This window comes from Arachis ipaensis, chromosome B06, assembly GCF_000816755.2.
Source record: "Arachis ipaensis cultivar K30076 chromosome B06, Araip1.1, whole genome shotgun sequence".
NCBI lineage: Eukaryota > Viridiplantae > Streptophyta > Magnoliopsida > Fabales > Fabaceae > Arachis > Arachis ipaensis.
Window position 1 is genome coordinate 112413663 of NC_029790.2, and position 14419 is coordinate 112428081.

The window sequence follows — 14419 nt, forward strand, 5'->3', positions numbered from 1 at the left end:
AACCCCCCCTCGTGACCCAACCCCCCCTCTTCCCCCAATAATTCATTCATTCATGTTTTGAATCAAAGAAACCCTAGCCACCTAGCCCTCCATCGTCGCCGCCTAACCCAGGTCCTCAGCGCCGCCGCCGTCCCAGGTCGTCAGCACCGCCGCTTCTTCCTCCATCATCGCCGCCTAACCCAGGTCCTCCATCGTCACCGCCTAACCCAGTAACTCGGCAGGTCCTCTTCGGCTCTTCATCTTCGCTGGCTTCTCGGCATGGACCCAGGTTAGTGGCTTCTCGTCTATATCTTCACTGAGGGTTTCAACTGTTTCAAGTTTGGTTCGGTCTTGGTTTCAACTATTTCAAGTTTGGTTTCATTTTTCTTCAAGTCTGCTTCGGTCTTGGTTTTAACTGTTTCAAGTTTGGTTCTGAAGGTTAGTTCTTCAATTTTTCTTTTGGTTCTATCTTGTATTTACTGGTTGCTAATGGTGGAAATTTTACAAATTTTCAAATTTGTATGTATGGTTCTGATTGTATGGTGAAAATCTGTATGTATTAAAATTTGTTTTACCAGTTGCTGATAGTGTTTTACTAGTTGCTGATAGTGTTTTACCAGTGGACTACTTGCTTGTTGGCATGAGCTTGGTTGCTATCTGAATATAAGTATGAAGTTGTGTAACTAGTTCTTGAGAAGAGAATTTTCCTAAGATTTAAAGCATTTGGCAACACTCAGATGGATTCTTTTGTTTTCAAATACTATTTTTATCTTATAGTTGACTTCTGATTATATATATAAGATGATTATGTACTTTTCTTACCTTCAGAAGTTTACTTCATTATTGGGAATGTGTGAAATGTTACATACTTGCTTGAATGAACAATTCTAATTAGCAATAACTAAATTGGGTTTCTTCTCTCATAAGAAAGAAGTTATTTTGTTGGGGCTATGTCAAATTGGATTGTAATGTTGAAAGCTTAAACTGTAGTATACCTGACCACTTGATTTTGGTCAAGGTCAAGCAGCTTCTGCTCTAAATTCAGATTCAAGTCTTCAAGCTAGACTCTTGGATAATAGTAGCCCGGATCAACCTTTAGACTCATATACTCACAGCACTGCTCAACAGTTATCAGGAGGAAGGTATGAGATAGTGTTGAGCATACTTGATAACTTATGGTGGTTGTTTTATAAGCAAAATTTCAATGTGCTGACTGCAATTATTTCGTGTCAATACTAAGATGCTTATGGTGTTAAATGTTTGATAATTTTAATAGTTCCGTTTACTCTCAACATGAACAATTATGAATGTAAATGGGAACTATGCCAAAATCAAATTACAATATTTCTCGCTTGGGCCAATTAATGATTACTATTCTATATTGGGAAGTTTGTGTTGTTGAGTGTTGACCTGTTAGAATGTTCACTTTATTTTTCTGATTCAATTCAGGAATTCAGCTGGTAATGTAGCAACAGTGGCTGCTGGTGTTCCATAGCATCAGGTCCCTTTACATTCCATTGTTACTAATCCTATTTTAAGATTTATATTAGACTATAATTATATTTTAGGATGTTTATTTATAATTTATTTATTATTCTATTCTAAAATGGTTTTTCCGGTTGAATCACCGGTTGGATCGGTTGGACCAGTGAACCAGTAAACCAGTGACTAGAACGGTTTGATGACTGGTCCGGTTCTCAGAACCTTGCTATCATTAGATTAGATGATAGGCTATTTTTATTGGAGCTTGCTGTTTAGCTTATTGAATTTTTTTTGTATTAGTTATTTGTAGAATTCGAGACTTGATTATTGTTAAAATGGCAGTGAAGATATATATTTTAAATTTTAATTTTAAATTTTTGATTATTTTATATTTTTATTTAAATAAGATTGGGTCAATCGGTTTAATTCTGACCTACTGGTTGAACCAGAACCTAATGACTCAGTAATCTGACTGGATCGGTTCTGACAACTATGGTAAATTGTGATTGAACTTGGATTTGTTGCTGAAAATATCACGGAGCTAATTTTTTTGTTGATTAAAATCATCAGTTGAATTTGTTGCTGAAGTTATGTATTTCAAATTTTAAATTTAAGTTTTTGATTATTTTATATTTTTTATACGTAAGACCGAGTCAATCGGTTCTACCAATGATCCACCGGTTAAACCAGTGATCCAGTAGTTTGAACGGTTTGATTATCAGTTCAGTTCTGGCAACTATGCAATAAGGTTCTTGAAAATTTTGACCTCAAACTTATTAGCGCTTGAAGAAAAAAAGTAGCAATTTGGTTTTCCACGATAGCAAACAATGGACACGTTATGTCCTTCTATCAATTCATCGTGTAAAATTTAACGGTGGTACTTATATGTACCGTTAACTAATATGACATGTCTATTTATAAAAGATAGTCACATTGGTAATAATTTTGGAGCGAAACTTTACATGTTTTGGTAAGATTCGAAGTAAATAGAAAGTAGTTAATAAAGATTATATAGAAACTCAAAGGATAATAAATACTTCACTGTCTAAAAATATGTCGTTTCTATGTTCATGTGGCAACAACAGAACACACACTATTATGTAACAAAATACATGGACAACTTCGTTTCGTTTCGCTAATTATTGATGGAAGGATATACATGTCCACTGTTTGCTTTCATGGAGGATCTAATTGGTACTTTTTTTTTCTTCAAGGTCTAATTAGTCCAAAGTTAAAATTCTTGAAGATCTAGTTGTTACTTTACTCAAAGAAGAATAATTAAAAAAAATACACAAAAAAAATGAATAATAATAATATCTTCTTCTATTTTTCCAAAAATGGTCTTCTCTTTAGTCTTTGCCAACGCTCGTAATGTTAACAGTTTCCAAAAAATGTGTTAGGGACTTGGAGAAGAGTGAGTGAATAATTGATGAAGCAAAAACCCTTGATTTTCTTTTTGTTACTGGATATTTGAGTTGTATCGTTTGATATAAATAGTGAAATAGAATTCTCTTTCTGAACTGGGAATTGTGATAGCGTATCGATGGCAATAGCGCACGGTGGCGGGCAATCGAGCTCAGGGGTGAAGCAGCAGGTGAAATTGGAGAAAGAAAGCGAGTTCCGGATTGAGGTTGGAAACCATGCTCCTCTTTGCCTTCGTCTTCTCAATGGAAATGCCGAGATTTTTTATGATTAGACTTTTGTGTGGTTTAGAATTTCACAAAAAATTCTCGTTGTAATATAGTTTCTAAACCAACAATAGTCCTTTCATACAAAAGATTATTTGTCACTAGTACAAACCCCTAAATTTATAAACCGAAGTATTGAATCTCAGGTCGTTCTCCCTAGGAATTGCAATAGAGTGTCTTGTTATTGGTTATGAGGTATGTTTTAGGATTTTTGGGATAAGAGACAAGAAATGTAAATGACAATGAAAATAAACTAACAACTAAAAAGGTCTTGGCAAAGGTTGGTGGTCAAGGATCTCTATCCTTATCACTAACCACAATATAAGAATTGGCAAGGACCAACCCCACTAAGTTAACCCCTAACTAATAGTAGAAGAAAGTCAAGTGAGCTATGTCAATCCAAGACCATAAGTCCTAGTTCTCCACCAAATCAATTAGTGAGATCTAACGTTAATGGCTCCCAATCGTCAATCACTTGGACATTAGTAACTCAAGAGTTCCTAAGTTACCTTCCCAAGCCAAGAGCACTAAAATTCTACTCTAAAATCCAACTAAGCATTTTATCAAACACTTAGAAGGCATAAAAGAAAAGCATAGTAAAATTACAAGGAATGTAAATCTACACTACTCAATTGCAAGGAATTAAATAACAACAAATCAAATCAACAATAAAAGAACATGAATCATAAATTGCATTGAAAGAGAGATAGAAGAACAAAAGTGCATCAACATAAAAGTAGAGAATTGCATGAATTAAATGCTAAACTAGAGAGAGGAAAGGTAGAAGAAGAAGAATTGCAAAAGGAAAAGTAAATCAAAGCATAAAATTAACCTAGATCTAAGAATTCCTAATCTAGATCTAACCTACTCCTAATTCTAGAGAGAAGAGAGAGCTTCTCTCTCTAGAAACTAACTAAAGCATGTGAAAACTAAAATAAAACTAAACTAATGGCTTCATGTCTCATCCCTCTTCAATCCTTGGGTCAAATAGCATCAGAAATGAGTTGGATTGGGCCCACAAGGCTTTAGAATTCGCTGGCCACGTATTGCTTTAAGTGGATCATATGGCAGCAACGACATGTGCACGTACAGTGCGTGTATGCGTCACCATACGTGTAGCAACTATGGCAAATATTATATCATTTTGAAGCCCCGGATGTTAGCTTTCTAACGCAACTAGAACCGCATCATTTGGACCTCTGTAGCTCAAGTTATGGTCAATTAAGTGCGAAGAGGTCGGCTTGACAGCTTTTGCGATTTCTTCATTTCTTCATGAGTTCTCCATTTCTACATGCTTTTCCTTCATTCCCTTGATCCAATATTTGCCTCCTAAATCTGAAATCACTTAACAAACATATCAAGGCATCTAATGGAATCAAAGGTAAATCAAGATTAAACAATTAAGGACCTAAAAAGCATGTTTTTACTCTTAAGCACAATTAAAGGAGAAGTTATAAAACCATGCTATTTCATTGGATAAATGTGGGTAAAAGGTTATAAAATCTCCTAAATTAAGCACAAGATAAATCCTACAAATGGGGTTTATCAACCTCCCCACACTTAAACCAAGCATGTCCTCATGTTTATACCAAGAGAAAGTAAAGGGTATCAACATTTATTCAATGAAATCTCATCTAAATGCAACCTAAACTATATGCAACTATCTACATGAATGCAATTGCTTGGTCAAAATAAATCAATTCCCAAGGATACATATATGCACAAGGGCCAAAGGTATTAACAACGGTGCCAAACCACAATTGAATTGAGCTATTAAATATTTTTACAAACTTGCATGAAGAATGATGTTCATAGGTGAAAACATGTAATTGAGCATCAAACCCTCACCGGATGTGTTTGCACTCTATTCGCTCAAGTGTTTAGGGTTGATTCACTCAATTCTCCCCTAATCATGCTTTCCAAGATTTATTTTTCTTCTAACAATCAAAATTTATTCAATGCATGCATACAAGTATCATGAGGTCTTTTCATAGGTTGTAATGGGGCTAGGGTTAAGGTAAGGATGCATATTTGGTCAAGTGAGCTTGAAATTTGAATCTTTGATAAGCTTAAACTTCCCACCTAACCTATGACGTCCTATACAATTAAGTTCTAACCTAACTACCCATTTTTCTCACTTTTTCACATACTCATGCATTTTCTTTTCACTTCACAACACTTATGCATTGATCTTTATTAAGCTTCGCTTTGCTTTGGGGCATTTCATCCCCTTTTTATTTCTTTATTTTTTTTTCTTCTTTTTCTTTTTTTTTTCTTTTTTTTTCCATATTTTTTTTCTTTTTCTTTTATCTTTCTCATTTTTCTTTCTTTTGCTTTACAATATATAAAAAAACATTAATGCATAAGGTTTTACATTCGATTAATACATGAGCATGCACCCAATTCCTAATATTTTCAACAAAAATACAAGACTACCTTTTTATTCACCCAATGTCCCAAGGTTCCCACACTTGAATGATACACACACTCTAGCCTAAGCTAATCAAAGATCTAAATAAAGGACATTTATTGTTTTTTGCTTTAAGGCTTGTAATGTGCTAAATTAAGAACAAAGTGGGTTAATCGTAGGCTCAAAGTTGCTAACAATGGATGATAAAGGGTAAGGCTTTTTTGGGTAAGTGAGCTAAATGAAATGATGGCCTCAATTATATAAGTGCATGAATACACAAAATAATGGATATAAAGAATCAAACAAATCAAATATTACAATCATAGAAAGAGAATAATGCACACAAGAAGAAAAATAAGTGGTTATAAGATGTAACCACACCATTAGGCTCAAATCTCACAAGCTTGTGTTCTTAGCTCAAAAATCATGTTCCACAATATATATATAATTCAAGCAAGTTCTATGCAAAAGTTTTCACTCAAATCAATTGGTGCCCTATAGATAGAATTCTTGAAAAAAAAATCTCATTATTTTGACTAAGCTTATTGTGTATATATATGCAAAATTAAGAAAATGCAACAAAAATCCTAAAAACCTAAAATGAAATGCAAAAGTATTGGAATTAGAAACTTGTCACCCAAAATCGCCGACTGGTCGGACGACCTCCCCACACTTAAAAGTTTGCACCGTTTTCGGTGCATGCAAAGATGAGCAAGGGGGTATGGCGACTCTCTGGATTGCTACCTTCAGCTGGTAGATCAACCGTTTACTGCGTGTTCTTTCTTCCGCTTCCATTTTTGCTTGCGGTGCATCATTCATGAAAAACAAAAATATAACACCATAAGATGAGAGAACACAAAAACAAGGAAGCATACATTGTTGGAATGAGGTACTAATCACTAGAATTGAGTGAGTGAATTAGTGTGACATTAGGAAAATAGGGATGTGAGTTCTAAATTAGGCGCCTTTTAGAACACACATTAGCATAAAAGTTATGTCACAAAAGAAGCATGTACATCATTCATCCTAGTGTGCTTGAGATGCTTTAAGTAAACTTGTAAGGTAAAACAAGCATTAAAGAAGCATGAGAGCATTCAAGCTAAAAGCATATGGATGCATATGATCATGAAGTACAATGCATTAAGGTAAATGCACAACATCATCCATCAAAAAGTTGCCTAATCAAAGAGTAAGGTTCAAATCACATGGTGGCCAAGTCATGCAATTCAAAAGGATTTAAAAGCTTGAAGGCAATGTCATGTACTTGGTATTCACAAAAGTGAAGCATGAAAAACTCAAAACCAAGTAGCAAAATATAACCTCAAAAATAGAATCCAACAAAGTTTATAAACATAATGATGTTGAGATAACATCCCGCTTAGTACTCAGCAACAATTAATGGTAAACAAGAATAACAATCCAACACTTACAATGAAAAAGAGGAAATAAAATGAAAACTAACTAAAATTAACTAATCAACTAACTAACTAACTAATTAGTTAACTAAAATAAATGGTTATCAATGGTGTTTGGGAGTGTTGGATGAGGGGTAGAAGAAGGGAAGAAGAAAGGAGAAGGAAAGAAATGGAAAGAGGAGAAGAAAAGAGATGTGTTGAAGGAAGGACATCCGCGCATATGCGCGCATGGCGCGCGCGCGCGGATGGTGGTGCAATGGACGCGACGCGTACACGTACATGGCGCGTCCGCGTCGATGGCTTATTTCGAGAGTGGCGCGTACGCGCGAGTTGGTTTATGCGAAAGGCACAATGCGCGCGCAATATTCGCACAACTCTCGGGTTTTTGTCTTGGGGGTGGAATTTCTCAATCCACACGTACGCGTACATGGCGCGTCCGCGTGGGTAGGCGAAAATGCTTGATGCACGCGTACGCGCGGATGGTGCTATGTTTTTTTTTTTCAAAATTTTTCTATGTTTTTGCACCAATCCAAGCATTCCAAACCTCCAAACAGCCACCAAAATACCATAAAACCTTATTTAACATACTAAACTATCAATTATGCTTAACAAATCAACCAAAAACATGAATTTAAACTAATTACCAATATGTACAAAAAGAGAAAATGAAAAGAAGTTACCATGGTGGGGTGTCTCCCACCTAGCACTTTTGTTTATTGTCCTTAAGTTGGACTTATGGGGAGCTCCTCTCAAGGTGGCTTGTGCTTGAAACCATCCTTGAATATCCACCAATACTTGCATTTCCAATGAGCTCTACTCTTCAAGTTCAATTCTCCCAAGCTTTGATGGAGTTCTTCATAGACTATGGGCTCCCAAAGTTGATCCTCATGTATGCCGGGATCCCATATCTTGTTTCTACACCCATCTTTGAGTTGATTATCATTATTCCATTTGGGTGGCATAATCTTGGAATTCTCATGTAAGTGACCAAACAACATCCTAGACCCAAGTAATCTAGTTCTATACCAACCGTTGCAATTAAGCTTTGAACATGTAGCCATCATGAACCTAGAATGATATTTCCAACGATTAGCCATCTCCCTTTTGCTCTTAAAGCCACAAATATATCTAAGTTGACCATCCATCTCAAGTAAACCATATTCAAGGGGAATAATAAAACTTAAGTATAAGGAATTTACCCACTTGAATGAAAGAGTGGATGGTGATGGCTTGGGGAGAGGTATCTCCAATGTGCTAGCAAGCTTTACTCCCTTATGTTCTTCCTTGTCAACCTCTACTTCTTCACAAACTTCTTCACTTTCAATCCTTTGTTCATCATTTTCATCCAACTCTTCTCCATCACTCAAATCATAAATGGGAGGTTGAGAGAAATCTACCTCTACATCACTTTCTATCTCATTGGGAGAAGGTTCTTCAAATTCAAAGGATTCACCACCAAGAAGGTTGGATGCATGATCTTCATCACCAAGGGAACTCAATTCTTGCTTCATTCCCTCCAAGTCTTCATTCAAAAGTTGTTTTGGAGGTTGTGCACTCTCCTCCTCAACATCAAATTCAACCTTCTTGGAGAGGTTTTCTTCAACTCTAGGTTTCCAAGGAGGTTCCGCATCTCCTAAGTCTTCAACAACTTCTTCCTCTTCTTCAATGATCATAGGCTCCTCCAATTGCTCTAATACAAAATAACATCCCTCATTCTCCACCGGAGTTTCCAATCTCTCCTTCATGCTATGCTTTTCAATTGATTCTCCACATGTGACCATGGAAGTGCTTTGAGTGCTCAAATATTGGGAGACTAAAATGCTTACTACCTTGGTCAAGGTAGCCACAAATTCTAGTGTCTCCCTTTGTATTTCTCCTTGCCTTTGAAGTATAAGGCTAAGGGTTTCATCCTTTGAGGATTGGGGTGGATAAGAGGGTTCATTGTCTTGGAGAAAGGGTTCATAATAGGAAGGTGGTTCTTCTTGGTAAGGATGTGGTAGTGTGTTGTGGTAAGGGTATGGTGGTATATATTGAGGTGGTTCTTGGGAGTAGTGATCTTGGAGTGGTGGTTCCATGTATGTCTCATATGGTTCAAAAGGTGGTTGGTATGGTAGATATAGATCAAGGTCATATGGAGGTGTTTGGTGAAAGGAGGCTTATGAGTATGGTTGAGGTTCATGTTAAGGATATGACTCATAGGCATATGGTGGTGGTTCTTGAAAGTCACAAGGAGATTCACCATAGCTATTGGATTGATATGCATCATAGAATGACTCTTCTTCATAGTGCATTGGTGGAGGTTGTTGCCAAGAGGATTGATCATATGCATATGGCTCCTCCCACCTTTGATTGTCCCATCTTTGATACACATCCTCATTGAAGCTCTCATTCCCTACAACATAGTGAGAATCAAACTCATAGCCAAAGTGAGAATTCATAATGAAAAGAGAAAATAAGAAACAAAATCTAATAAGAAAGAATGAAACAAAGTCCTAAACTTAGCAAAAACTAACAAGCAATCCAAAAATCAAGCTATTCACAATATTCACATATATACAATAACCAATAACATAACACCATTGCAATTCCCTGGCAACGGCGCCATTTTGATGATTAGACTTTTGTGTGGTTTAGAATTTCACAATAAATTCTCGTTGTAATATAGTTTCTAAACCAACAATAGTCCTTTCATACAAAAGATTGTTTGTCACTAGTACAAATCCCTAAATTTATAAACCGAAGTATTGAACCTCGGGTCGTTCTCCCTAGGAATTGATAGAGTGTCTTGTTATTGGTTATGAGGTATGTTTTGGGGTTTTTGGGATAAGAGACAAGAAATGAAATGACAATAAAAATAAACTAACAACTAAAAAGGTCTTGGCAAAGGTTGGTGGTCAAGGATCTCTATCCTTATCACTAACCACAACATGAGAATTGGCAAGGACCAACCCCACTAAGTTAACCCCTGAGGAAAGTCAAGTGAGCTATGTCAATCCAAGACCATAAGTCCTAGTTCTCCACCAAATCAATTAGTGAGATCTAGCGTTAATGGCTTCCAATCATCAATCACTTGGACATTAGTAACTCAAGAGTTCCTAAGTTACCTTCCCAAGCCAAGAGCACTAAAATTCTACTCTAAAATCCAACTAAGAATTTTATCAAACAGTTAGAAGGCATAAAAGGAAAGCATAGTAAAATTACAAGGAATGTAAATCTACATTACTCAATTGCAAGAAATTAAACAACAACAAATCAAATCAACAATAAAAGAACATGAATCATAAATTGCATTAAAAGAGAGATAGAAGAACAAAAGTGCATCAACATAAAAATAGAGAATTACATGAATTAAATGCTAAACTAGAGAGAGAAAAGGTAGAAGAAGAAGAATTGCAAAAGGAAAAGTAAATCAAAGTATGAAATTAACCTAGATCTAAGAATTCCTAATCTAGATCTAACCTACTCCTAATTCTAGAGAGAAGAGAGAGCTTCTCTCTCTAGAAACTAACTAAAGCATGTGAAAACTAAAATAAAACTAAATTAATGGCTTCATGTCTCATCCCTCTTCAATCCTTGGGTCAAATAGCATCAGAAATGAGTTGGATTGGGCCCACAAGGCTTTAGAATTCGCTGGCCACGTATTGCTTTAAGTGGATCATATGGCAGCAACAACGTGTGCGCGTACAGTGCATGTATGTGTCACCATACGTGTAGCAACTATGGCAAATCTTATATCGTTTCGAAGCCCCGAATGTTAGCTTTCCAAGACAAGTAAAACCGCATCATTTGGACCTCTGTAACTCAAGTTATGGTCAATTAAGTACGAAGAGGTCGGCCTGACAGCTTTTGCGATTCCTTCATTTCTTCATGAGTTCTCCATTTCTACATGCTTTTCCGTCATTCCCTTGATCCAATATTTGCCTCCTAAATCTGAAATCACTTAACAAACATATCAAGGCATCTAATGGAATCAAAGATAAATCAAGATTAAACAATTAAGGACCTAAAAAGCATGTTTTCACTCTTAAGTACAATTAAAGGAGAAGTTATAAAACCATGCTATTTCATTGGATAAATGTGGGTAAAAGGTTATAAAATCCCCTAAATTAAGCACAAGATAAATCCTACAAATGGGGTTTATCAATTTTTGGCACTGAGCTTGCACCCGAAATTTGGCTCAACTTCCCTCCCCGATTCAAATTCGCTGTATGCAAATTCATATTCTACTATTCTTCCATATTCATCATTGTTATTGTTATTGTTATTGCTCTTACTTACCTTTGATTTTTCATTTAGGTTTTTACTTGGTATGGTGCTTGATGAGCGGATATTTTATATGCTTTTTGGGGTTAATTTCATTTAGTTTTTAGTATGTTTTAGTTAGTATTTAATTTATTTTCATTAGTTTTTAGAAAAAATTCATATTTCTGGACTTTACTATGAGTTGTGTGTTTTTCTATAATTTCAGGTATTTTTCTGGCTGAAATTGAGGGAGCTGAGCAAAAATCTGATTCAGGCTGAAAAAGGACTGCTGATGCTGTTGGATTCTGACCTCCCTGCACTCAAAGTGGATTTTCTGGAGCTACAGAACTCGAAATGGCGTGCTTCTAATTGCGTTGGAAAGTAGACATCCAGGGCTTTCCAGAAATATATAATAGTCCATACTTTGCTCAAGGATAGATGACATAAACTGGCGTTCAACGCCAGTTCTCTGCCCAATTCTGGCGTCCAGCGCCAGAAAAGGATTAAAAGTTGGAGTTCAACGCCAGAAATGGATCCAAACCTGGCGTTGAACGCCCAAAATGGCCCTATACACATGAATTGCTTAAGTCTCAGCCCCAGCACACACCAAGTGGGCCCCAGAAGTGGATCTCTATACCATATGTTATAGTTTACTCAATTTCTGTAAACCTAGGCTACTAGTTTAGTATTTAAACAACTTTTAGAGACTTATTTTGGATCTCATGACATTTTAGATCTAAACTTTGTACTCTTTGACGGCATGAGTCTCTAAACTCCATTGTTGGGGGTGAGGAGCTCTGCTGTGTCTCGATGAATTAATGCAAGTATTTCTGTTTTCTATTCAAACATGCGTGTTCCTATCTAAGATATCCATTCGCGCTTAACTATGGAGAAGGTGATGATCAGTGACACTCATCACCTTCCTCAATCCATGAACGTGTGTCTGACAATCACCTCCGTTCTACATCAGATTGAATGAATATCTCTTAGATTCCTTAATCAGAATCTCCGTGGTACAAGCTAGATTGATGGCGGCATTCATGAGAATCCGGAAAGTCTAAACCTTGTCTGTGGTATTCTGAGTAGGATTCAGGGATTGAATGACTGTGACGAGCTTCAAACTCGCGAGTGCTGAGCGTAGTGACAGACGCAAAAGGAGGGTGAATCCTATTCCAGCATGATCGGGAACCTCAGATGATTAGCCGTGCTGTGACAGAGCATTTGGACCATTTTCATAAGAGGAGGGGATGTAACCATTGACAACGGTGATGCCCCAACATACAGCTTGCCATAGAAGGGCGTGCGTGCGTGAATCAGAGAACAGAGGAAAGCAGAGATTCAGAAGACAAAGCATCTCCAAAACTCCAACATATTCTCCATTACTGCATAACAATTAAGTAACTTTTAACCCATGCTCTCTTGTTTATTCACAATTCAACTGATAAATATAATTGACTTCCTTACTAAGAATTGCAAGATAACCATAGATTGCTTCAAACAAACAATCTCCGTGGGATTCGACCCTTACTCACGTAAGGTATTACTTGGACGACCCAGTGCACTTGCTGGTTAGTGGTACGAGTTGTGAAAAGTGTGATTCACAATTCGTGCACCAAGTTTTTGGTGCCGTTGCCGGGGATTGTTCGTGTTTGGACAACTAACGGTTTATTTTGTTGCTTAGATTAGGAAAAATTTCTCTTTTTGTTTAGAGTCTCGTATTATTGTCATGCTAAAACTTTAGAATCCTTATTTTCTTATTAAAATCTTTTTCAAAAATAAATTTTCTATTAAATCTTGTGCCAAACTTTAAGTTTGGTGTTTTCTTGTTGATTTCTCTGTGTTTTTCGAAAATTTTAGTTTGGTTTTCTAAAAATTTTAAGTTTGGTGTTCTTCCTTCGTGTTCTTGTGTTCTTGTGAATCTTCAAAGTGTTCTTGAGTTTTCCTTGTGTCTTGATCTTAAAATCTTTAAGTTTGGTGTTCTTTAGTGTTTTTCCCTTAAAAATTTTCGAAAACAAGGAGCATCAGATTTAAAAATTTTAAATCTTGTGCTATCTTATTGTTTTTCTCTCTCCTCTTTAAATTCAAAAATATCTTTTCTCTCTGTTTTAAAAGCAAATTTTCGAAATCTATTTCTAAAATTCAGATTTTTATTTCAAAATTTAAAACCTTTTTCAAAAAAATCATCATATCCTTTTCAAAACTTCCTAACCACTTTCTCTCTCCTCAGTTTTTCGAAATTCTTCACTCATTTTTTTATTTATTTTATTTTAATTTATTTCATTTTTGAAATAAATAAATAAATAAATAAATAAAAATATTTTCTCTATTTTACATCATCTCCCTTTCTCCATCATGGACATAAGCGGAAATAAACAGTCCAGGAGGACTCTGGGGTCATATTCTAACCCCTCTACTGCTTCATATGGGAGTAGCATCTGCATACCCTCCATTGGAGTCAGTAGCTTTGAGTTGAATCTTCAGCTCATTATCATGGTGCAGCAAAGTTGCCAATATTCCGGTCTTCCACAGGAAGAACCTACAGAGTTTCTGGCACAGTTTCTACAGATTGCTGATACAGTACATGATAAAGAAATAGATTAGAATGTCTACAGACTATTACTGTTTCCATTTGCTGTAAAAGATCAAGCTAAGAGGTGGTTGAATAACCAACCTAAGGCCAGCATAAGGACATAGAAACAGCTGACAGAAAAATTCCTGAATCAATAAAAAGCTAAGAAATGAGCAAACCACCCAAAATTCACCTGAGGACAGTAAGAGCCCAGGGAAAAGTAATTCTGGAATTAAAACGCCAGAAATTTGGTGGAAAGCTGGCGCTGAACGCCCAGACCATACTCAGGACTGGCGTTCAACGCCAGAAACAAGGCAGAACTGGCGTTCAACGCCAGAAATAGGTAAGAATCTGGCGTTGAACACCCAAAATGGGCAAGACCTGGCGCTGAACGCCCAAAATGGGCACAGTTCTGGCGTTCAGACGCCAGGAACAGACAATGAGTTGGCATCTCACGTCATTCCAGCTTCTAACTCTGGCACTCAATTGCCAGTGAGGGATCAGACACACACACACGTGCTGATGACAACCCCTCTAAAAAGGCTTCTTCAACCACTTCTGTAGACAATAAACCTACAGCAACTAAGGTTGAAGAATATAAAGCCAAGATACCTTATCCTCAAAAACTCTAGAA

General features: G+C 36.5%; 1 protein-coding gene across 1 annotated transcript in view; it reads left to right on the top strand.

Moving 5' to 3' along the window:
• LOC107604946 (protein CLP1 homolog) overlaps positions 8-14419 on the top strand; it is a 97831-nt gene continuing 83419 nt past the window's right edge. The window contains exons 1-3 of the mRNA XM_021105627.1: positions 8-268; positions 373-417; positions 998-1121. Coding sequence (XP_020961286.1) covers positions 259-268; positions 373-417; positions 998-1121 — 179 coding nt within the window. The 5' untranslated portion in view covers positions 8-258. The remainder of the gene's footprint in view (positions 269-372; positions 418-997; positions 1122-14419) is intronic.